The sequence below is a fragment of the Lepisma saccharinum genome, chromosome 16, assembly GCF_977018435.1.
Source record: "Lepisma saccharinum chromosome 16, izLepSacc3.1, whole genome shotgun sequence".
Taxonomy (NCBI): domain Eukaryota; kingdom Metazoa; phylum Arthropoda; class Insecta; order Zygentoma; family Lepismatidae; genus Lepisma; species Lepisma saccharinum.
This window is the reverse complement of record NC_139244.1, coordinates 23,170,761-23,191,683: the sequence shown is the minus strand read 5'-3', so window position 1 is coordinate 23,191,683 and position 20,923 is coordinate 23,170,761. Positions and strand designations below refer to the sequence as shown.

Here is a 20,923-nt window from a genome sequence, read left to right as displayed (position 1 = left end):
ATTATATTTTTGATGCACAAAGAGATGTTTTCAACTTTTGTACTGATTTTTTGCAGGGTATGTATTAATTTTATTATTTTGTTTTGTATCATATATACATTTACAAATTTTTACTTAGAGTTTAGTATTTATTTAAATCTTTCAAAAACGCTAAAGAAAAAGTACTTTTAGCTAAAATGTAATCTACAGAATAGATTATTATTATTATTATATTATTATTATTATGGTTAGTGATTTCCACTATGCCTTCTTTGTTTTGTATTTCTATATTAATTTAGGGCAGGTTACGCCTGCTACGTAGGAAAGTTTGTTTATTTTAGAGTTTACCGAGTATTTTGTTACTTTTATACTAGGTAAAGTATTCTAATATATCAGGTAGGGCTCCATCCATATACTTTTGTTTTTGCTGTTTGGAGATGATGTGACCAGCATCACTCTCCATCTGCTTTTTATTTTATGTACCAATATTATTTGAGGCTTAGTGAATTCTAGAGCCTATTTATGCAGGAGAGAGGCTTGAAAATTTTGATTTCAGATAACCCACAACTATTTGTCAGAGTATTTTAAAGGATATTTTATATTTATTATGTGCACTAGAATATCAAATTTGCTTATTTTTTATGTCTGTAACGCTGTTATAGTATTTCTAGCTAAGGCTTACTGGATAAAGTACACGAAATGTTTATCATTTCGACTATTTACCTTTATACGAGGCCAAATTTTTAGTGTAACGAAAATTATTGTGTGTCTATAAAGACTGAAATTTTTTACCGATGGGTCCATAACTGACGCTTACCAACATTGTTCCTTTTTTTAAAAAAAATATATATATATATAACCATTTATCAATATATTGACAATTCACAGGACAAGACGAAGTTCACAGACAACTGACTATATGGACCATAGGTCCACTTGCTAAATTTTTTTCTATGTTAGAAGAATAACTTAGCCTTAGAGCCTTTTCAAGTATATTTGAAGTATTACTGGTTTTTTGGGTGCATCAACACTTGGGTTATTTCCATTTGGTTTATTATACGAGGCTACAATCACTATCTGAACACTGAAATTCTCTGATTGAAACTAAAACCTTAGGCTGTAACTAGGGACTTAGTATGTATAGCGACAATTTATAGGACAACATGAACTTTACAAAGGATTGTAGGTGATGTAGGCCCACACGCCAGAGCTTTGTTAATCTGCAAGAAGCATTTACAGCTAATGCTACGAGGAAATGAGGTTGATTTTTTACTGTTTCAAAAGAATGCTATTTTTTATACACCCAATATTTGCTTTTTCAAGTAACTACATGTGCCAGAAGCACTTACAGGCCAACTCTAACTAGACTTCGATTTATGTAAATGTAGCAAGAACTATATTTCTGAGGAAGCACGCAAAAGCAGATTACCAGATTAAAGTATCTGAAAAACAGATTTTTCTATGCAAGTATGTTTTTATTGACTGGCTTATTTAACAGATCAAACAGGAAGACTGCAAAATTCATTAAATGTAGTTCTATAGTATAAGTGGTTTCAGAGATATAAAAAGAACAAATATAAGATTTCGCTTTTGTTTTGCTTCTGAGGCTAATCGCGACGCTAAGGGTAAATGGCGAGGAAATGTAACGGAGGAGAAACAGTCCCAAAAGTTATGGGCTGCATGTAAGTTAATACCACAGAGATATTACAGTAGGTGTAGGTTCTACCACCAGAACTTTTCTATCATAATAATAATGGTTATGCCGTACTGTTAGCTAAAGATGCTGATATTTGAGAAACTTAAAAGCTTATTTGCAAAATTTTAGATAAATAATAATCTGTAAACATATTTTATATCCATTCTGCAAAAGATCCGATGACAAAATTTAAAAATTGTTATCGCCCAGACAGGGACTCGAACCCTGGACAGATAGGTTAAAAGCCTAACGCTATACCAACTAAGCTATCTGGTCACAAGGTATTCTTTTCTTGAAAAGTTAGTTATGTTAAGAAATATATTGAAACATTTGAGAACACTCTTGGTCTGGTTCGACAGAGAAGGAGACAACATTTCCAAATTTTTACAGACTGGGTGTATTTTTCCACTATAGAGGCCTTCACTATATGTAATTCGAAACGCTAAAGTTCAGCTAGCTTCCAAAATTGAGGCAAAGATTGTGTTTGACGAGATTAACAAGTTACAATTATATCCAGTTACGGACAAATAAAGCTAAAACTCTCAGATTTACTGTACTAGCCAAGTTTTAGTAACATTTTCTTCACTTTAGTACAAATACCAAAGAAATAGGTATATTTTATTTATAATTTGACAAAATGTACTAGTATTTAATTCACAAAGTTAGGTAAAAAACAGTATTTTTTTAAAAATATTGTTACTGCCTTCAAATTTTATGTTATTTAGCCACTAACAACTGGTTTACACTGTTTGGCATTCTTTAAATAGGAAAATAAGGAATTATTTGTTTAGTATTTTTACTACTTTATATTTATTTAAGAAAACAATTCTACAGTTTAACTTAATTTTTAACAAATTGTTACTAATTTATATATCAAAGTTATGTTATTTAGAGTGTTTGAAGGCGTATAAAGTTAATATTTGTACTTATCAGTGCAACTAACAATTATATTTTACACACAAAAGATAATGTTTACAGTTAAATCACTTGAATCAGAGAATAATATTTTACAGTAATTGATTCATTCAGCACTAGTCAGTACTTTTATGCATCAGAAAGTTTTCTTAATTTTCTATTATGCATGCTATTTTGTGCTATTCTTAAAATGTATTTCTAAGGCAAACTGGTTTAATTTTCTGCTTATAATGGAAAGTTGACATAGTTTTCGCACAATGCTTTGTACATTTGTTATATTCACTACTTACAATTCAAATATTATGCTTATTTAATGTATAACTAACTAACTCTCTAGCCTTCTTAAACCCGAAGGTTCATGGCTGCAGCAACACATGCCTCTCATCTGTTCCTGTCCTAAGCAAGATCTATATACTCCTTTCCATCCCTACCAATTTCCTTTAGGTCCATCTCTACATTATCCCTACATTTTGTTTTGGTCTTCCTATTGATCTTTTACCATCAGGTTTCCCAACAAGAATCCTGTATACTTTTTTTTCCTCTCCCATTCGTACCACATGATCTACACACCTAAGTCTTCTTGATTTAATCATTCTAATAATATCTGGACATGAATACAAATTATGTACTTCTAATTTATGTAACCTTCTCCACTCATTTGTCTCCTCATCTGTTTTAGGCCCAAATATTTTCCTAAGGATCTTATTTTCAAATAGTCTCAATTTATGTTCCTTTTTCAATCTAAGGGACCAGGTTTATTTACTGTATTTAACTTTTATTTTTAACAAAAATTAAAAGCTTATACTGTAGTTATTATATCTTTTTCTATCAGCTTATTTTGAAATTAATATTATTAGTTATAGTCTTTGATTTATAACTATATTGCTTTTTTATCAATTTATCTAAGAGTACACGCAGACAAACACATGTGTACACACGTTTATGTAAATAGATATGCCTTTTTTCAATATTTTAGTATGAAGATTGCACTTTAGCTATTTAAGCAAGGGTAGGAAAGGTAGGATTTCTGAGAATTTGTTGCAGGATTTTGTTGTCCAAGTATAGATGAGAACTGAGCTGGGAGACTGTTTTGAACATTTTCATGAGAGTTTGCATGTGAACTGTATGCAAATTGAGCACTATTGACTGTGCATGCTTCTAAGTTTTGCTGTTATTTCACATCAACTTTGTGAGACTGTAGACAGTTTTCCTATTTCAAGTAGTTTTTATTGATTGTATTTGTATATGTTTTGGGGACTTAGCAGTTTTATGTTATGAGGCAGTTTGTTGTAGAATATTTTTACCGGATTGTTTTGAGATATTGAGTGTCTGCTGTTTTACTTGTAATTATTTTCCTTCTTGTGTTGTGTATTTGACTATATTTTGTCCAAGTTCGTAGTATTTAGAATAATTGTTATTGACTTGTAGATGTAGGGAGTAATAATCCTTTGCAAGATGCTCTATACTTTAGTCTGAACATTATTCTTAGTGTTCACTTTTGAAGCCTTAGTATTCTGGTAGTATTATTAATGTAGAGGTAAATTAGGCTGAAATGTAGGCATTTTTCTGATACATTATACTCACTTAGTTGTTTCAGCAGGTAGAAGTTGCATGATGGTTTACTGCTGATGATGTTAATTTGCTCTTCTTATGTACTACGTATGATGTAGCTTACTTGAGTAATTGGAATTTTCTACTGAAAAAAGGATTGCTTGTCTATTTTATTCCTATGTTGTTGAGTTTGTCCATAAGCAAGCCATGTTTTTACTCTATCCTATGCCTTGGAAGAATCTAGATATATTGTGTTGGCAGTTTTATGTTTCTCTAAGGTTTCAGCTATGTAGTTTTTTAAACTGTGCTATGGGTGTGACTATTGATTTCTCTTTCTGGATGCCATGTTGGTTTCTGTGTATTCCTCTTTCTAGATCTTTATATGTTTATTTGTTCAGTATTTTTTATTTTTTTGAATTTTAATTATTTTAATTTTACATTAACTAACATATTTTACTTTAACAACAAAATAATTTACTCTAGTAAAAAAAAAACTTCTACTAACAAAAATGTACTATTATAACTTTTAATTTTAGAAAATTGTATTTTTAAAACTTTAACTTTGAAAAATTGATGTTTAATTACTTTAATTTTACATTAACTAACAAATTTTACATTAACAACAAAATAATTTGCCCTAGTATAAAAACTTCTACTAACAAAAATATACTATTATAACTTTTGATTTTAGAAAATTGTATTTTTAAAATTTTAACTTTGAAAAATTGAATTTGAACACACTTTGACTTTAACAATGTACTTTGATTTTTTTATGTAAAAGAATATTAAAAAAATAAAAAATACTGAACAAATAAACATATAAAGATCTAGAAAGAGGAATACACAGAAACCAACATGGCATCCAGAAAGAGAAATCAATAGTCACACCCATAGCACAGTTTAAAAAACTACATAGCTGAAACCTTAGAGAAACATAAAACTGCCAACACAATATATCTAGATTCTTCCAAGGCATAGGATAGAGTAAAAACATGGCTTGCTTATGGACAAACTCAACAACATAGGAATAAAATAGACAAGCAATCCTTTTTTCAGTAGAAAATTCCAATTACTCAAGTAAGCTACATCATACGTAGTACATAAGAAGAGCAAATTAACATCATCAGCAGTAAACCATCATGCAACTTCTACCTGCTGAAACAACTAAGTGAGTATAATGTATCAGAAAAATGCCTACATTTCAGCCTAATTTACCTCTACATTAATAATACTACCAGAATACTAAGGCTTCAAAAGTGAACACTAAGAATAATGTTCAGACTAAAGTATAGAGCATCTTGCAAAGGATTATTACTCCCTACATCTACAAGTCAATAACAATTATTCTAAATACTACGAACTTGGACAAAATATAGTCAAATACACAACACAAGAAGGAAAATAATTACAAGTAAAACAGCAGACACTCAATATCTCAAAACAATCCGGTAAAAATATTCTACAACAAACTGCCTCATAACATAAAACTGCTAAGTCCCCAAAACATATACAAATACAATCAATAAAAACTACTTGAAATAGGAAAACTGTCTACAGTCTCACAAAGTTGATGTGAAATAACAGCAAAACTTAGAAGCATGCACAGTCAATAGTGCTCAATTTGCATACAGTTCACATGCAAACTCTCATGAAAATGTTCAAAACAGTCTCCCAGCTCAGTTCTCATCTATACTTGGACAACAAAATCCTGCAACAAATTCTCAGAAATCCTACCTTTCCTACCCTTGCTTAAATAGCTAAAGTGCAATCTTCATACTAAAATATTGAAAAAAGGCATATCTATTTACATAAACGTGTGTACACATGTGTTTGTCTGCGTGTACTCTTAGATAAATTGATAAAAAAGCAATATAGTTATAAATCAAAGACTATAACTAATAATATTAATTTCAAAATAAGCTGATAGAAAAAGATATAATAACTACAGTATAAGCTTTTAATTTTTGTTAAAAATAAAAGTTAAATACAGTAAATAAACCTGGTCCCTTAGATTGAAAAAGGAACATAAATTGAGACTATTTGAAAATAAGATCCTTAGGAAAATATTTGGGCCTAAAACAGATGAGGAGACAAATGAGTGGAGAAGGTTACATAAATTAGAAGTACATAATTTGTATTCATGTCCAGATATTATTAGAATGATTAAATCAAGAAGACTTAGGTGTGTAGATCATGTGGTACGAATGGGAGAGGAAAAAAAAGTATACAGGATTCTTGTTGGGAAACCTGATGGTAAAAGATCAATAGGAAGACCAAAACAAAATGTAGGGATAATGTAGAGATGGACCTAAAGGAAATTGGTAGGGATGGAAAGGAGTATATAGATCTTGCTTAGGACAGGAACAGATGAGAGGCATGTGTTGCTGCAGCCATGAACCTTCGGGTTTAAGAAGGCTAGAGAGTTAGTTAGTTATACATTAAATAAGCATAATATTTGAATTGTAAGTAGTGAATATAACAAATGTACAAAGCATTGTGCGAAAACTATGTCAACTTTCCATTATAAGCAGAAAATTAAACCAGTTTGCCTTAGAAATACATTTTAAGAATAGCACAAAATAGCATGCATAATAGAAAATTAAGAAAACTTTCTGATGCATAAAAGTACTGACTAGTGCTGAATGAATCAATTACTGTAAAATATTATTCTCTGATTCAAGTGATTTAACTGTAAACATTATCTTTTGTGTGTAAAATATAATTGTTAGTTGCACTGATAAGTACAAATATTAACTTTATACGCCTTCAAACACTCTAAATAACATAACTTTGATATATAAATTAGTAACAATTTGTTAAAAATTAAGTTAAACTGTAGAATTGTTTTCTTAAATAAATATAAAGTAGTAAAAATACTAAACAAATAATTCCTTATTTTCCTATTTAAAGAATGCCAAACAGTGTAAACCAGTTGTTAGTGGCTAAATAACATAAAATTTGAAGGCAGTAACAATATTTTTAAAAAAATACTGTTTTTTACCTAACTTTGTGAATTAAATACTAGTACATTTTGTCAAATTATAAATAAAATATACCTATTTCTTTGGTATTTGTACTAAAGTGAAGAAAATGTTACTAAAACTTGGCTAGTACAGTAAATCTGAGAGTTTTAGCTTTATTTGTCCGTAACTGGATATAATTGTAACTTGTTAATCTCGTCAAACACAATCTTTGCCTCAATTTTGGAAGCTAGCTGAACTTTAGCGTTTCGAATTACATATAGTGAAGGCCTCTATAGTGGAAAAATACACCCAGTCTGTAAAAATTTGGAAATGTTGTCTCCTTCTCTGTCGAACCAGACCAAGAGTGTTCTCAAATGTTTCAATATATTTCTTAACATAACTAACTTTTCAAGAAAAGAATACCTTGTGACCAGATAGCTTAGTTGGTATAGCGTTAGGCTTTTAACCTATCTGTCCAGGGTTCGAGTCCCTGTCTGGGCGATAACAATTTTTAAATTTTGTCATCGGATCTTTTGCAGAATGGATATAAAATATGTTTACAGATTATTATTTATCTAAAATTTTGCAAATAAGCTTTTAAGTTTCTCAAATATCAGCATCTTTAGCTAACAGTACGGCATAACCATTATTATTATGATAGAAAAGTTCTGGTGGTAGAACCTACACCTACTGTAATATCTCTGTGGTATTAACTTACATGCAGCCCATAACTTTTGGGACTGTTTCTCCTCCGTTACATTTCCTCGCCATTTACCCTTAGCGTCGCGATTAGCCTCAGAAGCAAAACAAAAGCGAAATCTTATATTTGTTCTTTTTATATCTCTGAAACCACTTATACTATAGAACTACATTTAATGAATTTTGCAGTCTTCCTGTTTGATCTGTTAAATAAGCCAGTCAATAAAAACATACTTGCATAGAAAAATCTGTTTTTCAGATACTTTAATCTGGTAATCTGCTTTTGCGTGCTTCCTCAGAAATATAGTTCTTGCTACATTTACATAAATCGAAGTCTAGTTAGAGTTGGCCTGTAAGTGCTTCTGGCACATGTAGTTACTTGAAAAAGCAAATATTGGGTGTATAAAAAATAGCATTCTTTTGAAACAGTAAAAAATCAACCTCATTTCCTCGTAGCATTAGCTGTAAATGCTTCTTGCAGATTAACAAAGCTCTGGCGTGTGGGCCTACATCACCTACAATCCTTTGTAAAGTTCATGTTGTCCTATAAATTGTCGCTATACATACTAAGTCCCTAGTTACAGCCTAAGGTTTTAGTTTCAATCAGAGAATTTCAGTGTTCAGATAGTGATTGTAGCCTCGTATAATAAACCAAATGGAAATAACCCAAGTGTTGATGCACCCAAAAAACCAGTAATACTTCAAATATACCTTGAAAAAGGCTCTAAGGCTAAGTTATTCTTCTAACATAGAAAAAAATTTAGCAAGTGGACCTATGGTCCATATAGTCAGTTGTCTGTGAACTTCGTCTTGTCCTGTGAATTGTCAATATATTGATAAATGGTTATATATATATATATTTTTTTTTAAAAAAAAGGAACAATGTTGGTAAGCGTCCAGTTATGGACCCATCGGTAAAAAAATTTCAGTCTTTATAGACACACAATAATTTTCGTTACACTAAAAATTTGGCCTCGTATAAAGGTAAATAGTCGAAATGATAAACATTTCGTGTACTTTATCCAGTAAGCCTTAGCTAGAAATACAATAACAGCGTTACAGACATAAAAAATAAGCAAATTTGATATTCTAGTGGCACATAATAAATATAAAATATCCTTTAAAATACTCTGACAAATAGTTGTGGGTTATCTGAAATCAAAATTTTCAAGCCCTCTCTCCTGCATAAATAGGCTCTAGAATTCACTAAGCCTCAAAATAATATTGGGTACATAAAATAAAAAGCAGATGGAGAGTGATGCTGGTCACATCATCTCCAAACAGCAAAAACAAAAGTATATGGATGGAGCCCTACCTGATATATTTAGAAAACTTTACCTAGTATAAAAGTAACAAAATACTCGGTAAACTCTAAAATAAACAAACTTTCCTACGTAGCAGGCGTAACCTGCCCTAAATTAATATAGAAATACAAAACAAAGAAGGCATAGTGGAAATCACTAAACCATAATAATAATAATAATAATAATAATAATAATCTATTCTGTAGATTACATTTTAGCTAAAAGTACTTTTTCTTTAGCGTTTTTGAAAAGATTTAAATAAATACTAAACTCTAAGTTAAAAATTTGTAAATGTATATATGATACAAAACAAAATAAATAAAAATTAATACATACCCTGCAAAAAATCAGTACAAAAGTTGAAAACATCTCTTTGTGCATCCAAAATATAATAACAAATCCTTCCTGACTGGATTAAATTGTGTTATTTGAGTAATATTAAGCCTAAACTTGAAAATAAAAAGGTAAAACTTGACAAAACTGTGTGTGTGTGTGTGAGTGTGTGTGTGTGTGTGTGTGGGTGTGTGTGTGTGTGTGTGTGTATGTGTAAGTGTGTGTGTGTGTGTAAGTGTGTGTGTGTGTGTGTGTGTGTGTGTATGTGTGTGTGTAAGTGTGTGTGTGTGTGTCCAAAATGTAATAAAAAACACGTTCAAATCGTGTTATTTGAGTAAATATTAGAATAAACTTGTGAAATAAACAGATAAAAGTTGAGAACACACACTTTGTGTGTCGAAAATATACCTAAAACTCTTTCCTGAACAGATAGAATTGTGTTATTTGAGTAATAATAAGCCTAAACTTGTGAAATAAACAGATAGAAGTTGAGAACACACACTTTGTGTGTCGAAAATGCGACTAAAAGTCTTTCCTGAACAGATTGAATTGTATTATTTTGGTAATAATAAGCCTAAACTTGTGAAATAAACAGATAGAAGTTGAGATCACACACTCTGTGTGTCGAAAATGTAACTACAAGTCTTTCCTGAAGAGATTGAATTGTATTATTTTGGTAATAATAAGCCTAAACTTGTGAAATAAACAGATAGAAATTGAGATCACACACTCTGTGTGTCGAAAATGCGACTAAAAGTCTTTCCTGAACAGATTGAATTGTATTATTTTGGTAATAATAAGCCTAAACTTGTGAAATAAACAGATAGAAATTGAGATCACACACTCTGTGTGTCGAAAATATAACTAAAAGTCTTTCCTGAACAGATTGAATTGTGTTATTTGAGTAAAAAAATAGGCATAAACTTGTAAATAATAAATTAAAAGTTGAAAAAATCTCTTTGTAAATACAAAATTTAATAAAAAATGTTGCCTGAATAGTACAAATAGTGTTATTTTGGTAAAAATTAACATAAAGTTGTAAAATAATAAGTTAAAAGTTGAAAAAATGTCTTTGTGAGTCCAAAATTTAATAAAAAATGTTGCTGATTAGTACAAATAGTGTTATTTTGGTAAAAAATTAATATAAAGTTGTAAAATAATAAGTTAAAAAGTTGTAAAAAATGTCTTTGTGAGTCCAAAATTTAATAAAAGTGTTGCCTGAATAGTACAAATAGTGTTATTTTGGTAAAAATTAACATAAAGTTGTAAAATAATAAGTTAAAAGTTGAAAAAATGTCTTTGTGAGTCCAAAATTTAATACAAAATGTTGCTGATTAGTACAAATAGTGTTATTTTGGTAAAAAATTAATATAAAGTAGTAAAATAATAAGTTAAACGTTGAAAAAAAATGTCTTTGTGAGTCCAAAATTTAATAAAAAATGTTGCCTGAATAGTACAAATAGTGTTATTTTGGTAAAAAATTAACATAAAATTGTAAAATAATAAGTTAGAAAGTTGTAAAAATATCTTTGCGAGTCCAAAATTTAATAAAAAATGTTGCCTGAATAGTACAAATAGTGTTATTTTTGTAAAAATAAGAATAAGCTGTGAAAATGTTTGACATAAAGTCAAACTTTGGTAAAAAATAAACTCAAAATTAAGTTAAATAGCACACAGTAACATACATTTACTACCTAAATCAATAATCAAAGGGTCGTAGGTTCGTTACCCCGTGATAAAAGCAAATGGTGAAAACTGTAGGCCCCGTCCCTAATAGCTCTCCCTTCTTCATAGTACAGATAAAAAAAAACCTGCGCTAAAGCGTCCTGTGCCTTGAAGGCAAACCTGAGCGGAATATTAATTGGCGGCGGAAACCGCATAGCTTCAAAGATTTGACCCTTGCTGCGTATTTCCAGACATCCTTTGTTGTCTGGTTGAATCCCTCCCCTGCCCTACGGCATTGCATACCTTTCTCCTGTTCTTGCGTACTGGTTAACCTTGAAAAAACCGGTTCTGAAAATCTACCGACGCGTTCTCTGATTGGTCAATCGGGTTCCTTCTTTGTCCTGACGTTGTGACGTCATTTGACCTTGACCGCATATCTCCCAAATTCCTTTCTCGTCTACCCTCAGCGCGGAGCGCGGAGTTCACCGTCTTCTGTCTAGCGTGTTGCACCACCGTGTTTCATACAATAATAACATACATTATTACATAGTACTAATTAATAACATTACATATCGCGGGTTCAAATACCGGGACCGTCCCAAATCGTAATTGGACCTGTACCTACACCCATTAACACCGTTCATAGCGGTTCATAAACCATAAAAACTTATTTTCAATATTATAAACATTAATATTATCGATTTATACATTACATACTTTGCAGTAATGAATATAAAACCATATGCATAGCGTTTAGTACCTCTAATTACCTTCTATATACATATTTTTCATAAAATAAATAATTATATATTCATAAAAAGTTCTAAACATGCAAATACATAAATGTAAAGTATTCTAAGTACATGCGAATTAATTAAAACCCGTGCAAATGAATTGCGAATATTAAACGCCCGAGGGCACAAACAGTCCTTGGCTCATTCAGATACTACTCTTGTGGTCAAGAATTTTTGCTATTTATTTTTACAGTATAGTGAATTTACATTGTTGTATAGCTGTACTGGCATTTGATAAAATTGAATATTTGGAAATCTAAAATTGTATTGAATTGTGGTTAAGTTTTGTTCACTTTGTTTCTTAATAATTACATTCTTGTATGCGTGAAGTTTTGTAAAAATATTACATAAAGTAATGAGACTATTCTCCATCCAGGATGAAGTCTGAAGCATTAATTTTTACATTCATTAATAATAATTAAAGCAAGTCTAAATCTCTTGTTAAAGTACAGCTTCAGTTCTCAGGTAGGGATTTTTCGTTTAATAAAACTTCTTAATCTCCAACTACTCCTTAGGTGTGGTCGATTAAATAAATGTTAATAAAAGGGGAAATAATCAAGAAAAGGGAAAGCAAGATCAAGATAAAGTAATGAAAAGTCAAGAATTTCGGATTTGTTATTTTTGTAGACTCCCTGAACAGGGTTGGCATGTTTAAAACAAAAGTGTTTAAAACACTTTGTTTTAAACGTTTAAAACACACGGCTTTGTTTTTTTTACAAATGTTTTAAACGTTTAAAACAATCTGTTTTAAACATGTTTTTTTACAAGTGTTTAAAACACATTTTGGTGGTAGATATTTTATAGTCTGTGATAATTTTTTTGTTTGGCAACCCTGTTTTTCATTGAATCTGTGTCAATTAATCCGTTCTTTACAGGTCTCACTTATCGCACAACACTTGAGCAACCTTATGTTCTGACGTCACAGGAGAAAGCTTTATAATTTTAGGCTAAATGCCTATGTTGTTAGGTTAGGCAGGCTAGCAATGTATGCACAAGGTAGCAAGATTGTTGTGCGACAAGAAAGACCCGTGCTTTACTGTAGAAATCGAAACCTCTCAGTTCCTTGTTTCGTATCGTCCTGTAAGTTTGAGACTGGTGGAAGCTTGAAATGGAAACTAATATCTAAATACACAATGCGTGATTTTGATCGTGACGTGATTTTTTTTCTTTTGCGATACGATTCATTGGTTTGTATAACTGAATGAAGCGCAGATGCTTACTTTTGGAAACATAATTTTGTACTTTGAAAAAAATCATCTGGAGAATCTATTATGACACTGCAGGTTGTTTTCTGCTATATAAACTGTTCAGGCAGCAGGAAATATTTCACCGTGATTTTTTCAGGACGAGGATAGGAATTCTATAATATTTAGTTTCTTGAAATTTAGATGAATATAAATCCTAACCTACTTCAGTAGTGGCGGAAAAAGGGGGGCTATTACCCACAACTTTTGTCCCTGCAGTCACGGCCGCCGACTTGTCAAAATTATTGGGGGGGGCTCTGATCACTGAAATAAATTATTGAATGACTCACTCTCTCCCTTTTTTAAGTTTTGGCCACAGTGTTCGGAATCTCATAAAAGTCCGATCCGGACTTCGGGAAATGATTTCCCGAATTTTCGGGATCCCGTGCAGTCGGGAAATACCGAATGCTCATTTGAAAATGTCGTTATTTCTCGACGTTTTCTGCATTGTCAATTTCTGGAACTTACCGTAAATTGTTAGTTTTTAATCCAGAAATCACTTAAAATGAAAATGACGTGTATAATTCGAGATTTTCAGAGCTTCGGGAAATTTTGAATATTTCCCGACTCAGTAGGGAAATTGAAAATTTTTCCCGTCCCGTACACCCCTAATAAAAGCCCATGAATTCCTCAAAAATGTCATTTTTTTATTCACAGTTCGAATGCAGAATATTAATTGTCCACGGTTGGATATGTCACAAGTTTCGTCAACCATAATAGCAAAATATTCCCGACTTTTATTATCTGTTACCACGGAGCGCAAAACAGATCTCCCTTTTATATCAATGATCTCGTTCTGAATGTCATGCGAGAGCCATTTGTAGCCCGAACGTCCCATCCACTACCCTAGTTCATGCACATCGTCTTTTGAAACTCATGTTTAGTAAAAATTTTAACAATACTCATAATTACATACTTAGTATATACTAGTAATAAATCATGCGTTTTGCTGTCTCTGGTCATAGCCTCCCCAAAGTTGATGGTTTAGCGGTTTTAGTCCACCAAAGTTGATGGTGTAGAAAATTTTAAATGTGTATTAAAAGTTAAGTTCATGTGGCACAGTTCAGAGTAAACTTTACAAGAGAAGCAAAATAATACATTAGATCTTCTTAAGCAAAATTATTTGGGTGGCTCTGCCCCCACGTTGTTAATATTGGGGGGGCTCGACCCCCCCCCCTTAAGCCCCATGGAGTCGGCGCCTATACCTGCAATAGAGGTGTGCGAGATCCCGAAAAGTCGGGACCGGGATCGGGAAAGAAAATTTCCGTCCCGATCCTGACTTTCCGACGTTTTGGGATCCCAAGCAGTCTGGAAATTCCGAATGGTCATTTTAAAACGTCGTCAATTCTAGACATTCTCTGCATTGTGGTTTTGTACCAGAAGTGCAAAAACAAGCACTTAAGATGGAAATTACATGTAGAATTCGAGATTTCAAGAGCTTTGGGAAATTTCGAACACATCCAGTCCCGAAAATTTTCCGACTTTTTCGGGAAATTGAGAATTTTCCCCGTCCCGACCCAAAAAATTCTGTACCCCACACCCCTACCCTGCAGTATGGTAAACCTTATCTCCAAAGGTAAATAAACTGTCCTTGTCGCCATTGTACTCATAAAAATGAGTATTTTTTCTCTTTAACGACTTTAACTATAATTTACTGGGAAAAGGTTGAATTTGTTTTGTTTAAAACATGTTTAAAACATGTTTTTTTAACTCATGTTTAAAACTATGTTTAAAACCAAAAAAACATGTTTTAAACAAAAAAAACAGTTTGTTTTGTTCTTTTTAAAAAAAAAAACAAATTTTGCCAACCCTGTCCCTGAATAAGCTTAAATCTAAGATTACTGAAATATACAGGGTAATTCAAAATGAATGGTGCAACTTTAAACGGTTATTATGACGTTACTATTTATGATAGAAAATCAGACAAGGCATCAATATAAAGAAAAACTGTGGAAGTTTTACTCACATGACTCACATTGTCCATGGTTTCGAAGACACTAACAATTCACAGTCGTAACTTTGGCAAATCTTTCGGAAGGGTGCATTACTACTAAAACGCATGTGGAAATGTCTTTGCACTAGTGAGAAGAAAACTTCCAGAGTTTTTCTTTATATTGAGGTCTTGTCTGATTTTGTTTTGCACCAATCATTTTGAAATACCCTCTATTAATCAACGTATACGGAAGGACGGGTACTGTACTATAATGATAAAGGGTAATTTTTTAGCTACTCAGCATATCAAACACGATTATTCTAATATTTTAAAATTTATCATTTCTTCTTCTTTTAAAGCATATAGACGTATCTGTCTGGAAATTACAATATAAATACAATAAAATATTTCTTGTGGTTTATCATTGTCAGTACAAATTCCTTGGGTAAAGGAATTTGGATTGCCTCCTTTGCAAAATTAATGTTATTTCTACAATCAAAACAGTTTGGTCACACTATCAAATCGCCCAGAACTCATGATCTAAAAATCTAATACAGAGCATAAAAATAAATATCAATAAAAATGACGAAATGTTTAGAGAAATACCAAACCTACTATATTCAAACTGTTTTAAGAATTGTAAGATTTTTTGATTATTTTAAACTAACCATAGTATTCAAATAGCTTAACCAAATATTATAACAGATTATTTTGATGACTGCTTATTTCTTCCGAGAAGAAAGAGGTTAGAGAGATTAACGCCCCTCGGGGAAAATGAACTGTCCTTACTATGCTAAGACAAAGGGACAAAGAAAAACGCGGGGAAGTTTTTCGAGTAGTGTTTGTAGAGCCTTTGAGTGAAAGGCCGCGTTGCTTCGCGCGTTGGCTGCAGAAGTTTACATGCAGCAGTTGGCGTCGAGATCTCTTTATATGGAGAATTCGCGAATTTGATAGTGCTATAGGCAGTAAGTTGCAGTTAGATATTCGGGGACTGTTTTTGTAGATGTCGTTTGCCTAGTGGACAGTTAACAGTGATCTGTGTCCCGGAGATCTGAACGTTCGCGTGATTGGGAAAAGAGCGCGCGGAATTTTATTTAAATACAGACTGTTTTCTCGTGGCAACTTTTATAGCGCAAAAAGTGAAAAGAACACTGCAAGTGTGTAGTTGTGAACTGAGAATTGCTAATCGAGATGACGACGTAGATACCGAGTCCGACCTTTGAACTATGAATGCGACGGTGAATTACTTCGAGGGATAGACGTCAAAGATCTTCGAGGGAAAGAAGACATCAAGGAGCTTCTGCCAATAGTGTCCCCCCCCCTAGTGTCGAGAGCTCTCGAGATGTGTACTTTTATATCGGAAGTGTTGATTACAGTCAAAGTGAAAGCGCAGCGCTGAGTAAATTTCGTAAGTAGGTCGACCATATTCTTTTAATTGAGGTTAAAGTGTTTATTTTCTGTTTATTAATCTATGTTACTAACCTAAGATTAATCTAAGGCAACTGGAGGTAATTTTTGTATTAGTTTTAACTATGTAAAACAAAGCCCTCCAGCTTTCCAGGGCAAATTATAGATTTATTAACCGCTAGTTTATTTTAAAAGTTTGTAATAAATCAAAAAAAAAGGAAAAAACAGTAAAGAATCCTTGGGTTTTCTTAAGTAGTTTTAAAGTGTAAATCAGAAATGTTAAACCAAAAATATGTTCTAGCGTAAACGAAACTGCGACGTTAAAAGTCCAAAAGCAACTTATAACGTTATAATATTACATGCTTATTTGAAACTAATATAGTTTTTTCCTTCAATGCGACCTAATTTAGCTTGCAGCAAATAAAAACTAAGCACTAATATAATGCAAATAATTCATAAGTAAAACCTACACTCTATAAACTTGAGAGATGCCGGTCGACTTACACGTGCAGTCCTTCTGGTAAATTCGAGACGCAGTGACTGGCCGTCACGATGTACCGATTGCTGACCAACACTCCACCACAACGGTACATTACATTGTTATTGTTTTTAGCTGCAAAGAAATTTAAAATACTTAGAATATTGTTTTCGTTCGACATTGTAAATAGCACACTTCAATTGTTATGGAATTACTTTCGATTTGAACAAACCATGATGGTTTTTGTTTTCTGGGAGAGAAATCATTTTTAATTATAAATTTGAATTTTACTTAGAATAAGAGATATACGGGTGATTTTTTTAAAACTCATGGTTTTCTTTGTTGTGTAAAATTTGTAAATGAAGTATTATTTCCATGCGGTTTGTGGCAAATGAATAAGGAAGGATGGGAGATTTATTGGAGTATGTATACCGGTTTATATGCATCCCGGGTAATATCGCCCACGCCTCAACAAAAACAGCAAATATTCACCAGTGTACCTTTCGCATCTATATGGTCTGGGGGTTTGGATGCAGTGCGGAGGTTTAGGTTTCCTCCTGTAGATAGCACCGTTGTCATTCTCAACAATAACCAGGAAACTGAGCTGTTATATTGTTGTGCTGGAAAGTTGTGTGCTTTTGCGTAATTGTTGTGCTGAAAAGTTGCGTTATTGTGATCAGGACACACAGTAAGAATGGTGTACTTGCAGGAACGTGTGTTTATCGTGAAAAGTTTTTGGAAAACTGATTCTGTTGTTGCTACGCAAAGGGCATTTAGAAACAAATTTGCCTCACGTTCTGCCCCAGACAGGAACACAATATTGTCGCTAGTGAAGAAATTGGAAAAAACAGGATCGCTTCTGAGTGAGACAGGGAAGCATCGGACCCCGCGGGCAGGTGTTGTGGAAGATGTCAGTGCTTGACTCTTGAGGTCGCCCAAGAAATCTCTCCGTCGTTTGTCACAAGAAATCGGCTATAGCTATTCAACATGTCAAAAGGCAGCGAAAACTGCGAAACTAAGGGCGTACAAAATTACAGCTGTTCAAGAATTGAAGGATCCAGATTAAGTTAAACGTGTAGATTACTGTAATTGGTTTTTAATGTTTATTGTGCGTAATCCTGATATCCTGAAAATAACGTGGCTTACTGATGAAGCCTGGTTTCATCTCTCTGGGTATGTTTATTCTCAGAATACACGGATATGGGCAGCTGAAAATCCACATAGTGTAATCGAAATTCCGTTCCACTCACAGAAAGTTGGGGTATGGTGCGCTGACTCAGCATCACGTATAGTGGGTCCAATCTCCTTCAATGAAACAGTGAACACAGAGCGGTACAGGGCAATATTCATGGAATTTGTTGAAAGTTTGGACGACATTGAACTCACAAAGGGTTATTTTCAACAGGATGGTGCTACATGCCATACATCGCATGACAGTATGGCACTGATTGAAAGTTTCTTTGCGAATAGGGTTATTTCAAAGGGATTGTGGCCTCCGAGGTCTCCAGACTTAACTTCACTTGACTTCTTTCTGTGGGGCTTCCTAAAGGGACATGTGTACACAAACAACCCTACATCCCTGGAAATGTTGAAGCAGAACATTATCACTGAAATTGCGAACATTAGCGCAGAAACACTGTCAGACAGCCCTTAACATGGAGCGGCGTGTTCGACACTTTGTTTACAGGAAGGAGGTCGACACTTTCAGCGCCTTCTTTAAAGGTGAGATGTTATGTCATATGTCTGTGCTATAATTTTTGTTTTATTTATGTTTGAGTGAATACAAAAAAAAAAGAACTCATTTTCATTAATTCATTTAAGCAAAAAATCCAATACTTCAATATTATTGTTGGGTACACTGGTGAACATTTGCTGTTTTTGTTAAGGCGTGGGCGATATTACCCGGGATGCATATAAACCGGTAAACATACTCCAATAAATCTCCCATCCTTCCTTATTCATTTGCCACAAACCGCATGGAAATAATACTTCATTTACAAATTTTACACAACAAAGAAAACCATGAGTTTTAAAAAAAATCACCCTGTAGAATCATAGGTAATGAATTCAAGTACGAGATATTTAGAAATTTTCTTGAACTGGATCAGAAAATAGTAGTACAACGTCTAGAAACAAAATTATTTGTATTTGTATTGTGACCGAAGCAAATAAATGTTCATTAATTAGTGAGATACATTCATGCTTTGCCATACATTCAGATAACTTTTGGTACATTATATTTTGAAGAGAATTTTGTTTTAAGTCAACTTTTATGCACAGATAGGCTAATTGGGACTGGACTACAGTTTAAAGTGGGACCCAAACCACTATGTGTCTCCATCGGGTATCGAACCTGGAACCCCTTGATTACAAGGCGATCTCCATATTAGTGTATGCATAAAGTTTCAGCCAAAATGTAAACTTTTTATTATTTGTCATTTAAAATAATCAGTAAATTCTAATATATTTTAAGACATGAAAATATCACTAAAGCAAAAAATAGAAAAATATTATGCATTTCCCTTAACACATCATCAGTAAAAAAAAAACATCCAATTCTTCACTACTTCAGGTAAATAGATGCCTCTGTATATAAATGTTAATAACGATGGAATTACTACAAACATTTCTAATGAAACAAACTTTTACAACTGTTATTGGTCTTTTCTATTACAGTGACTGCCACCAACATTTGTAATGGATGAAGAACATATTGCAGAAATATTGAATTGCCATTCCCGCGACGTACGTAGCTTCTACTATTTAATTTATGTTCAGGAGGATGAATGAGTTGTTTGCTATTTAAACCCAACCTTATTCATGTTGGTACAATAGCCTACAAGTCTGGATTTCAGTGCCTAAAAAACGTTTTTGCAACATACTGCAACTGACGAGAACCAGTCGTCGTAAAACGAACTTATCAAACTTGTAATGTGTTGAAACATTTATACCTTCCTAGTGTTCGTCCTTTTATTTTATACATATCATCAACAGTTTAGGTTTCTGTTTCATATTAATCTGACTAATATCGCTGTTCGTTTTTGGAATACGAGAAAAAGAACTACCCCAAACTTAATAAAATGTATTGTATGGAATTAGTTACTGCTTGCCTTACCCACTAAGAATGAACCCCAATAGTAAATTTTGAAATAAAAAAAATTGGTTGACGCAAACCTTCACTCACATTTGTAACCAATTCGGACGATCCATGGATATCCGCCTAGACTCGTCTCTTTACCACCGATTATTCTTTCTGCTTGGCTCGATCCACATCTTTCGTGGGGCAGGAGTTTCCAGTTGGGGTGCTTTGTAGGGTCTATCGTTGGTTCATCTAAAACAAAGGACAGATGCAGTTAGCACATTGGTTTTCACAATGCTAATAATCTAAGCAACGTCACAACAATGCAGAAATAACCTGTTGACTCTGTTGAGCATTGTTGAATCCTTAGTTTCATAGCAAGTTATGTACAGCTTCGGCTCTGAGGTATTTAGCCGCCCCCCGTGGCGGAGTGGTTAGCGCAACGACGCCAGGGATCCCGGGTTCGAATCCTGGCCTGGACATGGATGGTTGTGAGTGTCCATTCATCAATTTCGCATCACTCATCCCCATCTTTGCAAATTAGCCAAAAGTGGCACAAGAAGCGAAGTTAAATAAAGCAAATCAATCAAGCTCTGAGGTATTTGTATTCAGTATGTAAATTGAACTTCTTTACTTTGGATAGGATGCTAGGGAATTCAACGCTACTGGCAAGGACCAGTACCAGTGGGGAGATTAGGGAGGCATTTGTTCCCCCCCACCAGCTTTTTGGTACTTTTGCTCCCGCACTATGCTAAACCTTATCTACCAAGGGAAAGTAAACTGTCTTTGCCCCTCCCCCAGTTTTGGCACCTTGCCCCCCAGCTTTGGAACCCAATCGCCGCCACTGAGTTCAGTACATTTTGAAAACATTTTCAAAGACATC

The 20,923-nt window shown here is 33.1% G+C and overlaps 1 protein-coding gene across 1 annotated transcript in view; it reads right to left on the bottom strand.

Moving 5' to 3' along the window:
* Positions 1 to 20,923, bottom strand: part of LOC146000340 (melanization protease 1-like) — a 75,653-nt gene that overhangs the window by 17,489 nt on the left and 37,241 nt on the right. Inside the window, exons 3-4 of the mRNA XM_083137869.1 lie at positions 20,146 to 20,292; positions 16,988 to 17,096 (exon numbers count right to left, since the gene is read on the bottom strand). Coding sequence (XP_082993995.1) covers positions 16,988 to 17,096; positions 20,146 to 20,292 — 256 coding nt within the window. The remainder of the gene's footprint in view (positions 1 to 16,987; positions 17,097 to 20,145; positions 20,293 to 20,923) is intronic.